The sequence below is a fragment of the Bos indicus x Bos taurus genome, chromosome 3 (genome assembly GCF_003369695.1).
Source record: "Bos indicus x Bos taurus breed Angus x Brahman F1 hybrid chromosome 3, Bos_hybrid_MaternalHap_v2.0, whole genome shotgun sequence".
Lineage (NCBI taxonomy): Eukaryota > Metazoa > Chordata > Mammalia > Artiodactyla > Bovidae > Bos > Bos indicus x Bos taurus.
This window is the reverse complement of record NC_040078.1, coordinates 51,010,034-51,029,917: the sequence shown is the minus strand read 5'-3', so window position 1 is coordinate 51,029,917 and position 19,884 is coordinate 51,010,034. Positions and strand designations below refer to the sequence as shown.

The following is a 19,884-nucleotide window of genomic DNA, read 5'->3' as shown; positions in this document are numbered from 1 at the left end:
TCCCAAATCGTGCCTGTATTTCATCATTCTTTATTTTAACTTGTTTTAAGTTGGATTTCACTATCTAGTAATTTTTTTCAAGATTATGAGAGTAGTAACCTACCAACCTTTTCACACTGGAAAATGTCAACCTGTTTGTCTGGTTTACACATTGTTTGACTATAATATTTCCGGGTCAGCCAAACTCAGAATGTTGTAGACTAGCTCTAAGATAACTTTCTGCAGTGATGGAAATGTTCTCTATCTGCACTATCTAATATGGGAGCTAGTAGCTACTGTGCAACATGAGGCTACAACCACAAGAGACTGGCTATCGTACTAAAGACTGCAGCATAGCCATTGCTGTCGATTTCTGGCACTGAATATGCTGTGAGCAATCTGGAGGACAAGTCTTTAATCTTCCCATATAACTTTGTACATAATTTGCTTTAAGTGTTTATGGAGCATTGTGTCAAATTTTCCTAGAACATGGGGTATTCTTTTAATTTGCATATTTGAATCTTCATTAATTTCAAGGACCTCTTCTTGCTTATTTTTGCACATATCTTCTTTCCATTTGTGGTGGGATACCAATTATCCTCAGTGTTAGAGTATCTATCAAGATTAACTAATACGCTTTCCCTTCTTAACGTCTACATTCACTGTGAATACCTTCTCAAGCTTTTCTTCTATGCCAATAGTCCAATTTTCAGCACGGTCCATTGAATAGGTGATTCTTTTGTGATTTCTGCAATGGTGTTCGGTTCAATTCAGTTCAGTTACTCAGTCATGTCTGACTCTTTGCGACCCCATGAACGGCAGCATGCCAGGCCTCCCTGTCCATCACCAACTCCCAGAGTCCATCCAAACCCATGTCCGTAGAGTGGGTGATGACATCCAACCATCTCATCCTCTGTCGTCCCCTTCTCCTCCTGCTCTCACTCTCTCCCAGCATATTCTAAATGCTCTAATGGTGTGAGTTACTCATTAAGTCTTTTTCTATCATATTTAAAATCTATTATCTGTGCCCTCCAAGCTCAAGTTTGTTTTCATTTCTCCATGGTCTGAGGGATAGCATGGGGAAAAGAAGAACCTACCTAAACAAGGGCTCTGTTTATTCTTCTGAGATTTTCTTGGATATTTCGTATTACCTAACTGGGGGGATACAGGCCAAAACCTGGGCTTCAGGATTCAGATAATTTCCGAAATAGAGTGTGTTGTTCCAAGGCCTTCACTTTAATTAAGACTCAGATGTTCACTTTCTAATCTCTTTCACTGGGTTGTTCCTCCTAAAAGTTTCTACAACATCTCAGTCAGACATACTTATTTTCCTTCTGGCCACATCTGGGATATGACTGAATGCTCTGAGGGTTTTGCTGACTTACTTATACAGCATGGTGACAAAGGAGAGGGGAGGATAGTTGAGGTTAGAAGCTGAGCTCTAGTAGGCCTTTGTGCTCTAAAACAATTTTCTTTCTTTCCTTAGCTTTTCCTTTGAAAGTTTATTTGAAAGACTAAGAGCCTTTTAGTGGGAAAGCATATGCCTTAAAAAAAATTACTATTTTGTTAGATGGTTGGGGTAGGAAATTATAAGAGTAGTTTCAATCTACCTCTGGGGCAGTATTTAAACAAATGAATTTTGTTCAGTATTTACACACCTGAAACTTATATAATACTGTAGTACATCAATTATATTTCAAGAAAAACAGTACTTTGAACCTACCTGCTCTTGTGGCATAAGAATATTAAGTTTTCATACATGTGGCTGCTTCCTGCTCCCTAAGATTCATTCAACAATTATTTTTTGATCACCCATTATATGCCAGGTACACAGTATAAACCAGTAGATAAGACAAACAAGGTTCTAATATATTACATGTGTCTGTGAGTTAATTTTTAAAGTGAAGTTAATTTCAGACACTTATAAGAGCTACAAATAATATAAAACATGATGATGAAATAGAGAGTAACAGCATTAGGGATTTACTTGACAAAGGTGGTCAGGAAAAATTTCTATGAGTTGGTGACTTTTAAATTTAGATATAAATGACGAGAAGGGATCAGCCATGGGAAGATCAGGGAGCACAGCATTCCAAATATAGGGAAGAGCAAGAGCAAAAACCTGTAGGAGTGAATGAGCTTGGTTCAAGAAACAAAAAGAAAGTTGGTGCTGCTAGAGCATGATGTGAAGGGGAATGCCGTTTATGATTCAGTCACAGAAGTAGGCAGGAGCCAGACCACTCAAAGACTTTAAAGCCAGAGAAGAAAGGTGACATTTTGCTAGGCTGACCAAGTATTCTTCATTGCTATTTTCCTGTAATTATTTGGAGGCTCTAATTCTTATTTCCATTCTAGCAATGGTTACATCAAAAGTTATTTAAATGTAAGTACATTAAAAAATTATAATGGTAATCAAATAATTTCACATGGTATAAAAACTGAAGTGCTCTTTACTCTTCTGCACCAAGCCCTTTACTCTCCACAGACAGGCTATGATAGATATCACAGCAGACATCCCAATGTACTTACACACACACGGATACTTTTTAACATACACAAATGGAATTATCACACACACTGTCTATAATTTTTCTCATTATGTCTTGCAGAGCTTTCCTTATTCTTTCTTAAAGATACAGACTTTTATAAATATGCATCTACTATGGTTTAACCATTCTCCCTATGATGAGTAGTTAACCATGCTTTTAAATACTAAAAATGTTAGATTTATGCATCCATCTTAAGAAGTTACATAAAGAGTACAAAGCAAACCTAAAATAGGAAGTAATAAAGGAGCGGGAATAAAACGGGGTGGGGGGTAGCTTATTGTTTAAATTGCAACTGTTTGCTAGTATTGTGCTGGCCAGTGGTATTAGAAATACTGGCTACGGTCAGTTCCACTGCTTTCTCCTTTCTTGAGTGCCCTACAGATATCTAACACAATACCCAATTCTAAACTGAAACATCATTAGTGTTTAAACTTTTATACAGGAACTCTTGAATAGGAAATCAGTACTTGATATACTTTAACATTTTAAGCCTGACAAAGTAAAACTTAAAACATGGTTTACAAATAGATATCACACCCTTAAAGGAAATAACAGAAACAATTAGTAATCTCTCTATGCTCTCTTCATAGAGATTTCAAAATAAATCTAAGGTTATACATAGGATGTGGGTTTTTCGCTCGGAGTAGTATTACAGAAGGTTTGTGGTATTAGAAGGGGTCATGACACAATGCAGGTTGCTTAGTTTCAAATGCAAGTGTAAAGCTTACATTAAAAAATATTTTAAATTATACCCACAGATAAAAAATGTAACAAAAAGAGAGATTATGCTACATAGAGATATATAAGAGCTCTTTTTCTACCCAGTAAAAATTAAACCACTTTAGAGACCATTAAAAGGCACCGTCTTGACTGTTTTAAAGGTTAAATAATACTTTTTTTTAAGGCTATATTATGAAACTATGTTCAACGGTCACAGAGGCAACCATATTAACTTGCAACAAGAAGCGGCACAATTTCTAAGTCCTAATGTGATATTTTTCGGTTAAAGCAAAATATATTAAGTAAATTATAACTACATATGAAATTATGATAGTAGCAGAAAACATAATGATTTGAATAAATCCGTGATAGTTGATAAGCAATCACTGTGATTAATCAACATAACCTTACTGAAACATCAATAGCAACCACTAAGCTTTAGTAGGTTTTTACTGATTTGCACTTTGCCTTAGGAACAATTATTCAGAATAGTAAATGTGGTAAATGGTAGCCTCTCCATGACTTCAAGGTGACTCATTTGAAACATCTAAAAACAAATCATACTCATATCATGTACTATTGGTAAGTTTCTAAAACAATTTCCTGTAATTTCAAGTCACAGACAAAAAGGTTTGAATACTCTTTATGTTTTAGTAACTAGAAAAAAAAAGTACATATAAATATTTTTAAGAAATAATAAAGTAAGTTGAAAACTATGGAACGGAAAATAAAATTTTTTCTCACTATTAAGATTGATTTAATTGCATTTTCTTTTTTTTAATTGGAGGATAATTGCTTTACAATATTGTGTTGGACTCTGCCATACATCAACATGAATCAGCCACAGGTATAAATATGTCCCCTCCCTCCTGAACCCCCTTTCCTTCTCCCACCCCATCCCATCCCTCTAGGTTGTCACAGAACACTGGGTTGTGTGCCCTGTGTCACATAGCAAATTCTCACTCGCTATCTATTTTACATATGGTAATATATATATTTCTATGCTATTCCCTCAATTCATTCCACTGTCTCCTTCCCCCACTACACAAACACATTTTTAAAATGATGTTTCTTACTAGATCAGTTAGATACATACATGAAAAAAATAAGCATTTGCACAAGGTCCAAAAGCTAGAAAATATTTCTTATAGATCAATTTAATTAGAAACAGATCAATTTTGTGACCTATACTTAAAATTCTATCAAATTTCAGGGGTTCCTAAAAACCATGGAATTTTTATAAAGCACTTTTAATTTTTAAAAAATTGAAAAAAAAAAATTTTTTTTTCCCCACCTGCATTGCACGGCTTGTGGGATCTTAGTTCCCTGATCAGGGATTGAACCCAGGCCCCTTGCAGTGAGAACACTGAGTCCTGACCACTGGACCTCTGGGGAATTCCCATAAATTATTTTTTATAACAGACTTCGATTCTCAAACAGTTTTAAGTTTACAAAAAACTGAGGAGAGTACCTTATACTCCTCTGTACCGTTTCCCCTATTAGTATCTTCTGTGTTGTTACAATTAATGAACCAACACTGATACACTGTTAATAACTAACATTTAAAGCTTATTCAGATTTTCTTAGATGTTTTTGTTTTTGGTTTTAAACCCAAGGTCCTTTCTCTGTTCTAGGATCTATGCAGGATACCCCATTACGTTTGCTTGTTGTGTCTCCTTAGGTTCCTCTTGGCTGTGATAGTCTCTCAGATTTTCCATGCTTTTGATGACCTTGACAGTTTTAAGGCATACTGGTCAGGTGTTTTGTCAGATGCCCCACTACTGAAATTTGTCTGATATTTTCATAGCAAGAATGTGATTATGGGTTACTGGAAGACCACAGAGGTAAAGTGCCATTTCATCACATCCTATTAAGACTATATACTATCAGTGTGATTTACAACTGTTGATGCTGATTTGATTATCTGGGTTAGGCAGTGTTTTGTCAGGTTTCTTTTCAAAAGTGAGTGTTGGGGACTCCCCCGGTGGTTCAGTGGTTAGGAATCTGCCTTCCAATGCAGAGGATGCAGGTTCAATCCCTGGTCAGGGAACTAAGATCCCAGGTGCTGCAGAGCTACTGAGCCAAAGCGCCACAACTAAGACCCAATTCAACCAAATAAATAAATATTAAAAAAAAAAAAGTCTTTTTTCCTTACCCTTTCCATTCTGGACTCCATGGAAGGAAGTCACTATGCACAGCCTATATTTAAAGAATAGAAATTTATGATTCCCTTTTAAACGCAGAGTATCTACAAAAATTATTTGGAATTCTGCATAGAGATTTATCTCTTCTTCCTCATTTATTAATTTATTAACTCACTGTACCTTGATCTATAATCTACTACTATGTTAATAATTTTTTCCTATTTTAAATATTGTTCCACCTTTGGCCATTGGGAGCTTCTTCAGTTGGCCCCTCTCTGTTCCATTAATGTAGGGTTTTATTTTATTTTGTTTTGGAGCGCTTCCTTACTTTCTGACATTGTAAGATATCCAGGCTCATCTTGTATAATTCCTGTTCCAGGCCTGGAATCAGCTATTTCTCTGAGGAGCCTTGGTTTCTTTTACTGGAGAATGGTATTAGAAATCAAGATCTATTTGCTAAGTGTACATAAACTAATTTTTTTTTTAATTTTTTTGGCCACATTAAACCACTTATGGCCTCTTAGTTCCCCTAGTAGGGCTTCCCAGGTGGCGTAACGGTAAAGAATCCTCCTCCCAATGCATTGCTGCTGCTGCTGCTAAGTCGCTTCAGTCATGTCTGACTCTATGTGACCCCATAGACAGCAGCCCACCAGGCTCCCCTGTCCCTAGGATTCTCCAGGCAAGAACACTGGAGTGGGTTGCCATTTCCTTCTCCAATGCATGAAAGTGAAAAGTGAAAGTGAAGTCACTCAGTCGTGTCCGACTCTTAGCGACCCCATGGACTGCAGCCCACCAGGCTCCTATTGCCTGGGATTTGCCAGGCAAGAGTACTGGAGTGGGTTGCCATTGCCTTCTCCGTCCCAATGCACTAGATGGCAAGAAACTCGGATTTGATCCCTGGGTCAGGAAGATCCCCTGGAAAAGGAAACGGCAACCCACTCCAGTGTTCTTGCTTGGGAAATTCCACAGCCAGAGGAACCTGGCAGGCTACAGTTCATGGGATGGCAAAGAGTCTGACACGAGCAAGTACACATACACAGGGACTGAACCCTGGTCATGGCATGAAAGCACCAAGTCCTAATCACTGCACCACCACAGAATTCCCTAAACTAATTTTTAATAACTCCAAGATGATCACTGATATTGAGGGTCTAATTCTTAATTCTTTCATTAATTCTTTAGACGCTGTTAAGAGCTGGTCTCAGGTAAGTGAATAACATCCTTCATTACTAGATACAGCAATATCTTAAAAACCTCTAGATACTTAATCCCTTTATATTTAATTGCATACTAAAGCTGGAGACCAGAGAACCAACTCTGAACACTTTAGTTAAAAAAAAAAAATTAACGTAATTTTCAATACCTAATGACCAGATAGCAAGCTGAATAAAATATTCTGTATACATTAACTCTCTTTGTTGAGAACTAGTATTAAGACCAGATAAAATTACAAAATAGCTATTTTCCTAACTTTAAAATGCTTAAAAATTCAAGAAAGATCATGAAAGAAAAATGAAAAATATTTTAATATTTAAATAAGTTGCTCAAAACAGAAACCATTGTACTTAAAGGGGAAAAAAATCCTTCAAAAAGAAGTCTGTTAGTAAAGAGTATAAAGAGTATAAACTACCACCTGCTGTGAAACTATTAACAAGTTAAATTAGCTCAGAAAACTAGGACTTACAAACTAATCACAAAGCTTCATGATAAACTCCATCATTTAGTAATGTCATTGTAATTTCACATTATTAAGATACACTTTAAGTTAAATGGTAAAGATTTTTATCACTTCCTCTCTATCTCTGTCAAAACTGCCTACTGATCTGGGTACACTGATTTAAATCTAACTCCCTCATTTTATGTCAGAACAGAATTCTGAGTGGGTGTTTTTAAGCCAAGAGTGGTTGGGGTATTGCCCATATGAGGCATCCCTAGAGGTGATCTATTGGGCAAACTAACGAAAGTGGGTAAATGTTACTGGGTACCAGGAAAGGAACAAAAATCTGGATTTGAATAGAACTGTTTTAAATTTAAAACTTTTCATTATTTATAACAAAGCAGCATTAATTTTATAGACGTGCTTAGCTCACAGAAGCGTTTAATATGGTTATGACAAATTAATATGTTTATCTTTATAAAAATCAAAACACAAACTCAATTCCAGTTAAATATCAGAAGGCTTGGGTTCAACTCTCATCTGTCTTCCTCCATGAACTGAGCAAAAACTTAACTTTTCTGTGTTTTGTTCTACCACTTGGAAAGTGCAGAGAGTATTAATACAAAAATATAGTCCTCAACTAGTAAGTAACATTTGGATCAGTAAAATAAAGGTGGAAAATTCCATGAAGAGAAGGAAATAACTTTTAACCACTATTTCCTCCCATCTAAGTACTATGAATTCCTACAAGCATATTTTTTTCTGAATGAAGTTCAAATTAATCTTTTTAAAAAGGTTAAATGTCATCTAACTGATGACTCCTATGCTCAGAACCCTCCCATGATTTTCTGCCTTACTAAGAGAAGGGCCGAAGTCCTTGGCCATACATATTTGGCCCTATTTACCTCTCAGACTTCCTCTAACGTCCCCTCTTACTCCACTCGGGGACTGAGACGTGCCCCTGGCATTAGGCCCTTTGTTCGTATGATTCCCTTAGCAGGGCATTCCTATCACAAATCTGCATTACAAATCTTTGCTTTAAAAACCCCTTCTAATGAGTATATGTGGTACATACACTCATTAGAAGGGGTTTTTTAAGCAAAGATTTGTAATGCAGATTTCTAATGAGCCTTTCCAGATCACATTACTTAAAATAGCAATGGTAGCCTATTTCAACACCCGAACACTCTCCTTTTCCTACATTTTTCTATTGTACTCATCATCTTCTGAATCACACACTATACTCTGTGGGAGAGGGAGAGGGTGGGAAGATTTGGGAGAATGGCATTGAAACATGTAAAATATCATGTAAGAAACGAGTTGCCAGTCCAGGTTCAATGCACGATACTGGATGCTTGGGGCTAGTGCACTGGGACGACCCAGAGGGATGGTATGGGGAGGGAGGAGGGTGGAGGGTTTGGGATGGGGAGCGCATGTGTACCTGTGGCGGATTCATTTTGATGTTTGGCAAAACTAATACAATTATGTAAAGTTTAAAAATAAAATAAAATTAGAAAAAAATAAAAAAAAATTAAAAAAAAAGATTCATTTGTTTTGTTCATCCTATTTCTTTCTCTCCCAGTAAGCTTGACTGATGAGGAAAGGAATCTTTTTTATGCGTTTTGTTCACTAATTCTTATAAAGTGTTTAGAGTAGTGACTAGCACATAGCAGGTATTCCATAAATATTTGCTGAATTGAAACTAATACTCCACTTAAATAATTTAATCTGTTCTCCACAATCTGGGCTTTTAAATGAGAATGATTAATATAATATGAGATGAAATAACAGAGCTCTATAACAGAGGGGGTTATGAGAGCAGAGACACAACAAAATTGGCTGGACTGGCATCATCAGGGAAGGCTGATCAATTAATCAGACCTTTGAAATGATAAGCAAGATCAAAGGAGGAGAGAAGAAAAACAGAGTGAATCTCAATGACAGATTCAAAGAGTTCTTAACTAGTTTATGGTGGCTCAAGCACAGGTATATGCTGGGAAAAGCAGGAAATGAAGTCAGAAAGGGTGGTAAGAATCAGAGCAGGAATGGTCTTGTGAGAACAGCCAGAATTTGAATTTCATCCTGAAAGCCATGGGAGCTATCAAAAGACACAGGTGAAGAACAGGGAACTAAGCTGTAGGAGTGAGTCTATCAAGAAACTCCATATAATTAACATGACAGTACTTGTAAAACTAAAGAAAAAAAAATTTCATTTTAGTTCTGGAAGGAATTTAAGTTACAGAGTGAGTTCTTAAACTTACAATAAAATCTCAATGCTTCAGTTTACTCCACTATTAGATGGAATATTAACAATAACTAGTATCATATGACTGTTACAAGGATTAAATAAGTAAATACAAATATATTGCTAATAATAATGCCTGGCAAGTTTTAAGTATTCAATAATGCTAGCTATTAATACTTTAAATACACAAAAATGAAGACTAACTTACAGTGGACAGAAATAAGTTCACCTCCCCCCCAAAAAAAGTCAAAGCAATTCTTAATTTGAAGCTACATCTAATTCTTAGAAAGGGATAAATTGATTATCTGGAGTGGATAAAAATTATCTTAAAGGGAACTCAGAAGACTTTCTGCATTTTGGTTGTAATTTTTGGAAGCCCTTACAATGCTGAGTGTGATCTTTTACATAAGGTCATTGATAAGCTGATTTTCTGGAAACTAGTTAGGGAAGAAAGAACACTTGATAACTTGATACATGCTTTCTCATTTAATACCAACTCTAAAGCAGATAACTTTAGGTTTGAGTGAGAAAATTCAAAATCAAGTTAAATAACTTGTCAGACAAGACAGCCAAGAAGTTGTTTGTCTTCAAAATCTATACCGTCAACCAATCAAAAAACTCTCTAGCAATTACAAGAAAACAAAAAGACAAAAATTGTGACCACAGAGTTACTTAGTATTCTAAAATTCTCGTTTCCAATAAAAACTAAGTTTATTGACCATTTTAATTCTGATCAAGGTACATCATATTTATTTTTGCAGGCTACTTATAGAAATTCCATTAATCTGAGCCATTCAATTAGTTTGTAAAGTATATGTGCAGATAGCAAGAAAAAAATAAATTCCTCCTTTAAAAGATAACAATGGCATCATCTCACATGTAATTAAAGCCATTAACAATTGTTGTTCTGTCTCTCAGTTACGTCCAACTCTTTTATTATTACTGGTGTTATTAGTAACACCAATAACATTAGTTAGTTATTACTAATATTATAAGTTAACTAATAATAAACATTTATTAATAATTAAAACATTTATTATTTATAAAACACTTATTATTAACTAATAAGTGTTAGTTATTACTAACACCAATAATGTACATACATTTTCAGAGCTTTAAATTCTACTCAGTGATATTGCAAAGAAAGGACCCAGGCTCAATCACTCCTTCTGTCTAATGGCAAATGCACTTAGGCAGAGTCTGCATTCATTTTATCTTTCCTAGCCACTAGTGACCTAATGATCAAAGTACAAATTCATAAATGTGTGAATACAGTGGTAACTGCTAAATTAAAAAAAAATTCTGAATACTCAAATTACATACAATAAAAACCACTTACTGTAGAAACAACAGGTGAACAAATTATTATCTTAATTTAACTTCTTCAAATATAAATTTTTGAATGATGGTTATATACTAAACATTATATACCAACACTGAGAAAGACAGTGACTGCATAAAACAGGCAAACATTTCTCTCTTATGGAGCTTCCATTCTAGTGGAGAAGTGGACAACAACAAAAATGTATAATTTATGGCAAGAAACAATTGTTGTGAAGAAATATAAGTAGCATAAGAGTACAGTGATTAGGATATGAATATTATTTTAGATAGAAATTTGGCAACAGGAGCTTTATCTAAGAAAACTATAGAGACCTGAATGATGTGAGATCATATAGTATTTAAAGTTCATAATGATTACTCTGAAAAATATTAAAATAATATACATGATATCATATTTTTTATATTTAATGTCACTTTAGAGTTCACCCCTTAATTCTATAAGGGTATGATCTGCTTCAAACAAGCATTACATAGTGACTAAAATCCATTAATAAGTGTCATTCTGCTTGAGAAGGAGGAAACCTCAGCAATAACTTTTACAAATAGCTCAGGAAAATGGCTAAAATTTGAAAGATGCCACATTTAAAAAAAAATTAAATTCACTATGAAACATTAATGTAAAGTAGCTCCTCCAAAGACTGTGGAAAAGGCATTATTATAAAGAACATTAAGCATATTACAAATGTAGTTCACTCAGAATAACATGGCAGGGTAGTGATTATGAACCAGACCTGAAAGTTTCACGTTGACTATAGACTCTTTGAAAATAAATACAATAAACTTCAACCTCATAAGTATATCTTCTACAGAATGCTACAGTATGTACATAAATGAGTATTTCCTCATCTAAATGAGACATTCACAAAAGTACAATTTTCTTTACTACTTTTTTTTAAAAGTAGCCTTTATTTTTATCAATAACTAATTGCATAGTCATGTAATTTATGAAATGAAGGGTTTGGAAGAATTTGATTTGTGGGTAAAATTTTTATTTACAAGACAGCAATAGTAACTGGAAGAGTTGGTCTTGAAGAGATTTGAAGTATAAAAATATTTGACTAAGTTGAGTTCTCCCCCTAGTGGAACTTGAAAATGATCTAAAATATTTCCATGATTAAACATAACCTAAAATGTATTGTTTTCGTAACTGAAAAAGGAGTTTAGGATTTTAACAAAAGATCTATTTATGGATTTTAACTTGTATATAATAAATAAATGAATGAAGGTTGAATCATTAAGATGTTTATGGAAAACATAGCAAACTGGTCAAGGAAAACTCAGTAAGCAGAATGATGTAAAAAGCAGAGGACTAGGGAATACAGGAAAACAGCAATTTTCTAAAGACATGATAGCTTGTAAAAGGTACAAAATTTTAAAAGAATATAAAAACTTTTAAAAAGTGAGAGCGTGTGTGTTTATGTATAGGTGCTAGGGAGAGAGGATAGGGTGGTAATGGTCAAAGAAGAGGTTGGAGGTGAAAGTTTCAACAATAATGAAAAGCCTACCATTTGTGCTGAGGAGTTTTGATGTGATTTAGTAGGTAAAAGGTAGTCAATAAAGGTTTTTATGCCTTAGAAAGATAATTTCGGTGGCTCCATGGGAGAGCTCAGGCCGGAGAAAAAGAAGTTGAACAGCAAGTTGTGACGTTCAGGTAGGGATGAATGCAGATACATTAGGGAGTAGCAGGGAGGAACAGAAAGGCCATGAAATTTTTTTTTTTTTAAGTTTCTGAAATGAGTAAAATTACCTTTGATTTAGTTTTATATTTACCCATGACTTTTATCTTTTGAAGAAACTGAAGAGCTGGACATGTTTAATCTATATGAATTATTAAGAAATACCTGAAACCAATCAATCCTAAAGGAAATCAGTCCTGACTATTCATTTGAAGGACTGATGGTGAAGCTGAAGCTCCAATTCTTTGGCCACCTGATGCGAAGAACAGAGTCACTGGAAAAGACCTTGATGCTGAGAAAGATTGAAGGCAGGAGGAGAAAGGGCGACATAGGATGAGATGGTTGGATGGCATCACTGACTCGATGGACATGAGTTTGAGCAAGCTCTGGGAGCTGGTAACGAACAGGGAAGCCTGGCATGCGGATGCAGAGTCGGACACGACTGAGTGACTGATCTGAACTGAACTGACTGCACTGAAGGCAAATCTACATGAGTAGGTGAGCAGTTGAAATGCTAGTAGGAATGTTAACTAGCACAAACACTGTGAAAATAACTTCATATTCTCAAATAAAGTTGAAAATGTATATACTCAGCCTTGATAAATACGGCAGAACATTAATAAAGGCATAATAAGTGAAGTCCCTACTAAGTTTGAGTAATTTGGTAAGAGATGATACCATCAAACAAGACTTGAGATACCAAAGTATAAAAACACTGGATGGAATAGAAACACATTTGATTTTAAACATGTTGAATTTGGAGTTCCTGTACAGCTTTCAGGAGGAACTCTCTACTGTCCATTAAAAACATTGGTCTACTGATCAAAAGGCATAATATGTTAAAAACAACAACAAAAGACAAGTTACAAAATGGAAGTAGATATCTATAAAACATAAGATATGACAGAAACCATCACAATATTGTATAGTAATTATCCTCCAATTAAAAATAAAATAAAACTTAAAAGAACTATATATACATACGAAAAAGATAAACAACCCACATGAAAAAATACAGAAGATTGTAATAGGCACTCTATAGAAGATGAAATCCAAGTTGCCAACCTCATTAGTAATACAGCAAATGGAAATTAAAATCATGATGAAATATAACCGCATACCCACCAGACAGGCATAAATTAAAACATCTGACACCACCAAGTGTTGTGGAACAACAGAACTTTCATATGCTGTGGTTGGAAGTTAAAACTGGCACAAACACTTTGGAAAACAAAACTGAAGATCTGCATGCTTATGACCCAGTCATTCCACACCCTGCCATACATACTAAAGAAACTTTTGTGCATTTGTGGTCAGTATAGTGTATAAGATTGCTTATAATCACAGCATTGTTTGTAACAGTCCCAATCTGAAAATTTACAAATGACCACTAAAATTAAAATGGACATACACATTGCGATATATTTATAAAATGGAACTGTTGCAATAAGAAAAATGATGACCCACTAAAGTAACAGTGAACAAAGAAAGAAGAGACACAAATATTCAACATGACTCTACACGAAATTCAGAAACAGAAAACTAAACTGTATGGATGAGAGATGAATACAAAGATGACACTGCTGCTAAGTCACTCCAGTCGTGTCCGACTCTGTGCAACCCCATAGACGGCAGCCCACCAGGCTCCCCCGTCCCTGGGATTCTCCAGGCAAGAACACTGGAGTGGGTTGCCACTTCCTTCTCCAATGCATGAAAGTAAAAAGGGAAAGTGAAGCCACTCAGTCGTGTCCGACCCTCAACGACCCCATGGACTGCAGCTCCTCCGTCCATGGGATTTTCCAAGATGACACTACTATAAGGTAAAGCAGAGGAGTCACTGCTATAAAGTTCAGGATAAGGGAGCAGGGTGTGATCGCACAGACTTCTGGAATACAGACAATATTCTATCTTGACCCAAGTATTAGTTATATGGATACTGTTTTTACATATAATGTAGCTTTGTTTTATGAACTTTTCTGTATACTATGTTCATAATTTTTTTTAAAGATATAAGATTATGGGACTTCCCTGGTAAGACTCCATGCTCCCGACGCAGGGGGCCTGGGATCAATCTCTGGTCAGGGAAGAGATTCAATGTGCTGCAACTAAGAGTTCGCACGCCACAACTAAAGATCCTACTTGCCCCAACTAAGACCTGGCACAGTCAAATAAATAAATAATTTTTTAATAGGGTATAAGATTGTTAGAAGGAAACATGCTAGGATGGAGACAGATTAGAATTTATTGTTGTAAAGATGGCCCTTGAAGCTATGTAAGTGAGGTCCTTCATTGTACACTGAATAGTTTTTAAAAACATAAAAATCTTGGATTCTCAGAGGAATACAAACACACAGAATTGAAAACAACTTCAACAAGCAAAGAGTCAAAAGTGGATGGTGCTAGGAAAGCCAAGAGAGGAAAAAAGCTAAGAGGACAAAGGGGTCAATAATGACATATGAGATAAGCTCCAGCCAGTTAAGTATCGAAAAAATACCAATGAACCAGCAATTAGGATTCACTTATGAGACATTTGAGGCTAACATACTCCTATTAACAGTAAAAAAAAAAAAAAAAAAAAAAATTTAATAGTAAAATTTTATGCATTCCTTTTGTTTTTTAAAACTGGTGAAATACGTGTTATATTTCATTTTAAACAAAGCATGCAGCATACCGTTCTTCATTTTAATTAGCATTTAAGAATCAACAAAAGGAGTAATCAAATCTTGCTATTTTGTGACTAAGATGTACAGAAATGTGACAAAATTTTATAATTTTCATGATATAAAAGGACTAAAACTAGAATTGCATATGATAGCATGACTTAAATAGCTGATAACAGATATCTTATGCAGTTGGTTCTTGTCTGAAGTTTTTCTTTGAAAGTGAAAGTCACTCAGCCATGTCCAACTGTTTGCGACCCCATCAAATTCTCCAGAGAATACTGGAGTGGTAGACTTTGCCTTCTCTGGGGGATCTTCTCAACCCAGGGATTGAACCCCGGTCTTGTGCACTGCAGGTGGATTCTTTACCAGCTGATCCACAGGGGAAGCCCAAGAATACTAGGGTGGGTAGCCTATCCTTTCTCCAGAGGATCTTCCCGACCCAGCAATTGAACCAGGGTCTCCTGCACTGCAGGCAAATTCTTTACCAACTGAGCTAACAGGGAAGCCCTAAAGTTTTTGTGGATATGCAATAATTTCTGGGGAATACTATCAACTGTTTTATAAACTTAAGGATACTGTTTTATAAACTTCTGCAAATCATAATGTGTTATGATTACTTTTGACCCAGATCTTAAATTGAAATTTACAGACTAAAAGGCATTTCAGGTGGGAAGAAAATTCTAGATGTTCCAGCCAAAACTGTATTATGGGTTGGAATAGAATGTAATAACACATTTTTAAAAATAAGACTTTTAAACATAATACTTTGCCCATAATGCAAATAATATAAATCAAATGTATTTATATTATACAGTAGTTCATAATTGACAAAACACTTATTTTCAAAGTTTTGAATTTTCTTTCAAAGATAGCTTTGACAATAAGGAAATACGATACAGGTAACAAAAGGAAAAATAGATAAGTTGGACCTCAAAAATAAAAACTTTTGTGTATCAGAGGACATTAACAACAAAACAAAAAGATAGCCCACAGAATGAGAGGAAATACCTTGAAAAATATTTGCATATACTGATATGGATTGACCTTGAGAATATATAAGAAACTTCCATAACTCAACAACAATCCATTTAAAAATCAGGCAAAGTACTGAACCTACCATTTCCCTAAAGAAGACATAATGGCAAATAAGCACATGAAAAGATGGTCAACATTATTAATCACTGGTGGTGGTTTAGTTGCTAGGTCGTATCCCAGTCTTGCAACCCCACAGACTGTAACCCACCAGGCTATTCTGTCCATGGGATTTTCCAGGCAAGAATACTGGAGTGGGTTGCCATCTCCTTCTCCAGGGGATCTTCCGGACCCAGGAATTGAACCTGGGTCTCCTGCATTGCAGGCAGATTCTTTACCAACTGAGCTACGAGGGAAGACCTTTATTAATCACTAGGGAAATGCAAATCAAAAGCACAATGAGATACCACTTCATACTCATTAGGATGACTACTTAAAAAAAAAAAAGGACAACACAGAGAATTAACAAGTATTGAGAATGTGGAAAAACTAGTCCCCTGTGAATTGTTGGTAAGAATGTAAAATGGTGCAGCTGCTATGGAAAACAGTATAACAATTCCTCAAAAAATTAAACACAGAATTACCACATGATTCAGCAATTTCACTTCTGGGTATATACCCCCCACAAATGAAAACATGGGCTCAAATAGTCATTTGTACACTCATACTCATAGCAGCATTACTCACAACAGCCAAAAGGCAGAAGCAATCTAAATGTTCATCAATGAATTAACAGATAAACAAAAAGTAGTATGCACACACAATGGAGTATTATTCAGCCATAAAAAAGGAAGCAAATTCTGATACAACATTACAACATGAATGAACCTTGAGGACATTACTCTTAGTAAAAAAAAGCCAGTCACAGAAAAACAAATACTCTATGATTTTACTTACATGAGATTAATTAGAGGAGTCAAATTCAGAGACAGAAAGCACAAGGGTGGTTTCCAGGGGTTGAGGGAAGAAGGGAATGGGGAGTTGTTGAATAGGCACAAAGTTTCAGTTTTACAAGGTGAAGAGTTTTGGAAATTGGTTACACAACAATGAGAATGTACTTAATGAAACAGGCTGTATACATTAAAATTGTAAATTTTACTGCAGTAAGTATTTTTTATTGCAATTTAAAAAACTGGACTTGGAAAGAAGTGTTGAATACAGAAACACAGTCATTAGGATGAAGACAAAAGTCACTATCCAGGTGCAGAGGAAAGGGGAAATAACTGCATTATTACTACATTTACTTTACTATTTTGATATGGTACCTGGATTTCAAGCTCAGCAATGTGCTGCTGTAGTTCAGCAACAGCTGCTATGCTATCTGCTTCCCGGAGTCTCACAGCCATCACTTCTTCCTTGTTCTAGAGTGGTAAACAAAACAAATCAAAAATAAACCACACAATAAACCAAACCATTAATAAAATACAAACACTGTACCTTGCCTCAAATTTAGAAAGTAACAAATAGACCCCTGATTAAATCAGAGGGGAAAAAAGTGCCATTATAACTAACACAACATTGTAAATCAACTATACTCCAATAAAAAAATCTTTTTAAATGCCATTATATCTTGAACTTGGTATAAAATGAAGAATAAATATACAGAACAGCATTCCATATTTAAGAGCACTTGTATATAAATATTGCTCAAACTTTTAAATTAAAAGTTAACAATTAAAACTATTAAAATTACTGTTGACTGTGAAAAATTAATTTTTTATCCAAGAACAATTATTGAGAACTTTCAAATATGTAACTAGGGCAATAGATTGATAGGGAATATAGACACTGTATATTAGCTAGATAATATTTTTAAAATTACATTTTGAGGCAATGAATGTTAATGAATATTTACTTTATACTAAAAAGGAGATAATAGAAGAGAAAGATGGGATATACAAAAATATATAATATTGAGGAAATATTAACTTCAGTTGAAATTTAGCAATCAGTATCAAAAATGTGCAGCATGGTGACCATAGGAGAAATTAAGCACCTGACAGTAATATCAAAATTTTTTAAAATTTCAAACCTAGTAAAAATATAATTAAACTTTTAAATAAAAATATATTCATTCTTTTATCTTTTTAGATATGATCCTGGTACTTCTTTCAAGCAAATATTGCTTTAAATATTTTTGCCACGTTGTACATGGCCACTAAGTATAGTTTCTGCACCCAGTTAATGACCAGCTCTCAAGCAAGTGTGTGCGTGCGTGTACAAATATGTTTGTATGTATATTTACAATATATTTTAAATCTAGATTGAAATAGAAGATGTACAGTATGTAACAGTTAAGACATGTAACACTCATTATTATAAATTCTATTTATTCAATATACTCTCACAGAATGCTTTCCTTAATTTTTGCCAAATCTTGTGTCCATAAGTCATCTACCACTGAAAATGAGGAAAAAGTAAAGTGTTGATGTGAACTCTGGCTAATTTTTGTTCATGTTATTTATTCTGATAATAGAGTTATTATCACTCTGATAACAGTGATCAAATACTGGAAGATAATTTCCTCAATATTACTGTGTTATTCATAATGTTAAGACTAAAGACACAACACATTTTTAAGCTTTAACAGTCTAGAGAAGGACACAAAAATTTTCTTTAAAGGGCCAGATAGTAAATAATTTCAGACTATGGGTCATACAGGCTATCACAACTACTCTGTTGGCCCCTGGAGTGTGAAAGTGGTCACAGACGATATACAAATGAATAGGAAATAAATGAATATATTTCAATATACAAATGAATGTATTCCAATAAAACTTTATTTACAGAAACAGGCAAACAGATAGATTTGGAACATGGGCTATAGTTTGCCAACTTCTGGTCTAGATAATTAACAAAACAGTAAGTCAAGCTTTGATTTGTAGTTTGCCAATTCATGTGGTATAACTACTCCCATCATGGCTCCTTTCAACTTGACATAACATTAGTGAATATTAGTGAAGATAACATCAGTGGCACACCATGGTATGTCTACAATACAGATATAGTTAAGCATAAATAATCTGAAATGCACAGATAATAGTAAAATGTAAAAATTAGGAAATCATGAAGTTTGAGTATTTACTATCATTATTTTATCATAATTTGTTAATTACATTAAATAATTTAATTTTTAATATGGCTGTTTAACAATTATGTCACAAAATTCCTGAAAATTTAACAATTGGTTCTTGCAAGCCTTTACCAGCTAGTTCCAATACACCATTGTGTCTATGTTTAATAAAACTCAAATCTCTGTCACTCCCTTATTTTAAACACTTTAATAGTACTCCACAGATCTTGAGATAACAGGTTCTTTTACTGGTGTCCAGGATTCCCCATGATTTGGCTTCCCTATCTACTGCTCTAGCTTCATATATTACCAGTATTCCTTATCACACACTCTCCTCCAACTTGAATGAACTTTTAGTTCAAGCAAACAACCTTCTCTGTTTTGCTCTTCACATGTGCTGTTCCCTTCGCCTAGTGAACTCTCTGTTGCCTTTCGTCAACTGACTCCTACACATCCTTAAGGTCTCAGCTGAATCATTCCTTAGTGAGCTTTGCTTGAACCATAAATCTAACACTAAACTCACATTACAGGATACAATGTACCACCTCAATCATAGCACCACTCATACTGCATTGTAATGGTGTGTCTGTCTGTATCCTTTGCTAAGACAGAGCCCCTTGAGGACAAAGATCTCTTTCCAACAGCCAGCACCACCTTGCAACCACTGAGTGCGCCACTTAAAAAGCCTCATCCTTTAGCTTTAGCTAACCCTGAGATGACAGTAGCCTCAGATGAGATCAGATCAGATCAGTCGCTCAGTCGTGTCCAACTCTTTGCGACCCCATGAATCGCAGCACGCCAG

The 19,884-nt window shown here is 34.9% G+C and overlaps 1 protein-coding gene across 18 annotated transcripts in view; it reads right to left on the bottom strand.

Moving 5' to 3' along the window:
• EVI5 (ecotropic viral integration site 5) overlaps nucleotides 1-19,884 on the bottom strand; it is a 234,351-nt gene that overhangs the window by 49,462 nt on the left and 165,005 nt on the right. For all 18 annotated transcript variants that reach the window (XM_027536494.1, XM_027536508.1, XM_027536498.1 and 15 more), the window contains one exon: nucleotides 17,275-17,370. In XM_027536494.1, coding sequence (XP_027392295.1) covers nucleotides 17,275-17,370 — 96 coding nt within the window. The remainder of the gene's footprint in view (nucleotides 1-17,274; nucleotides 17,371-19,884) is intronic.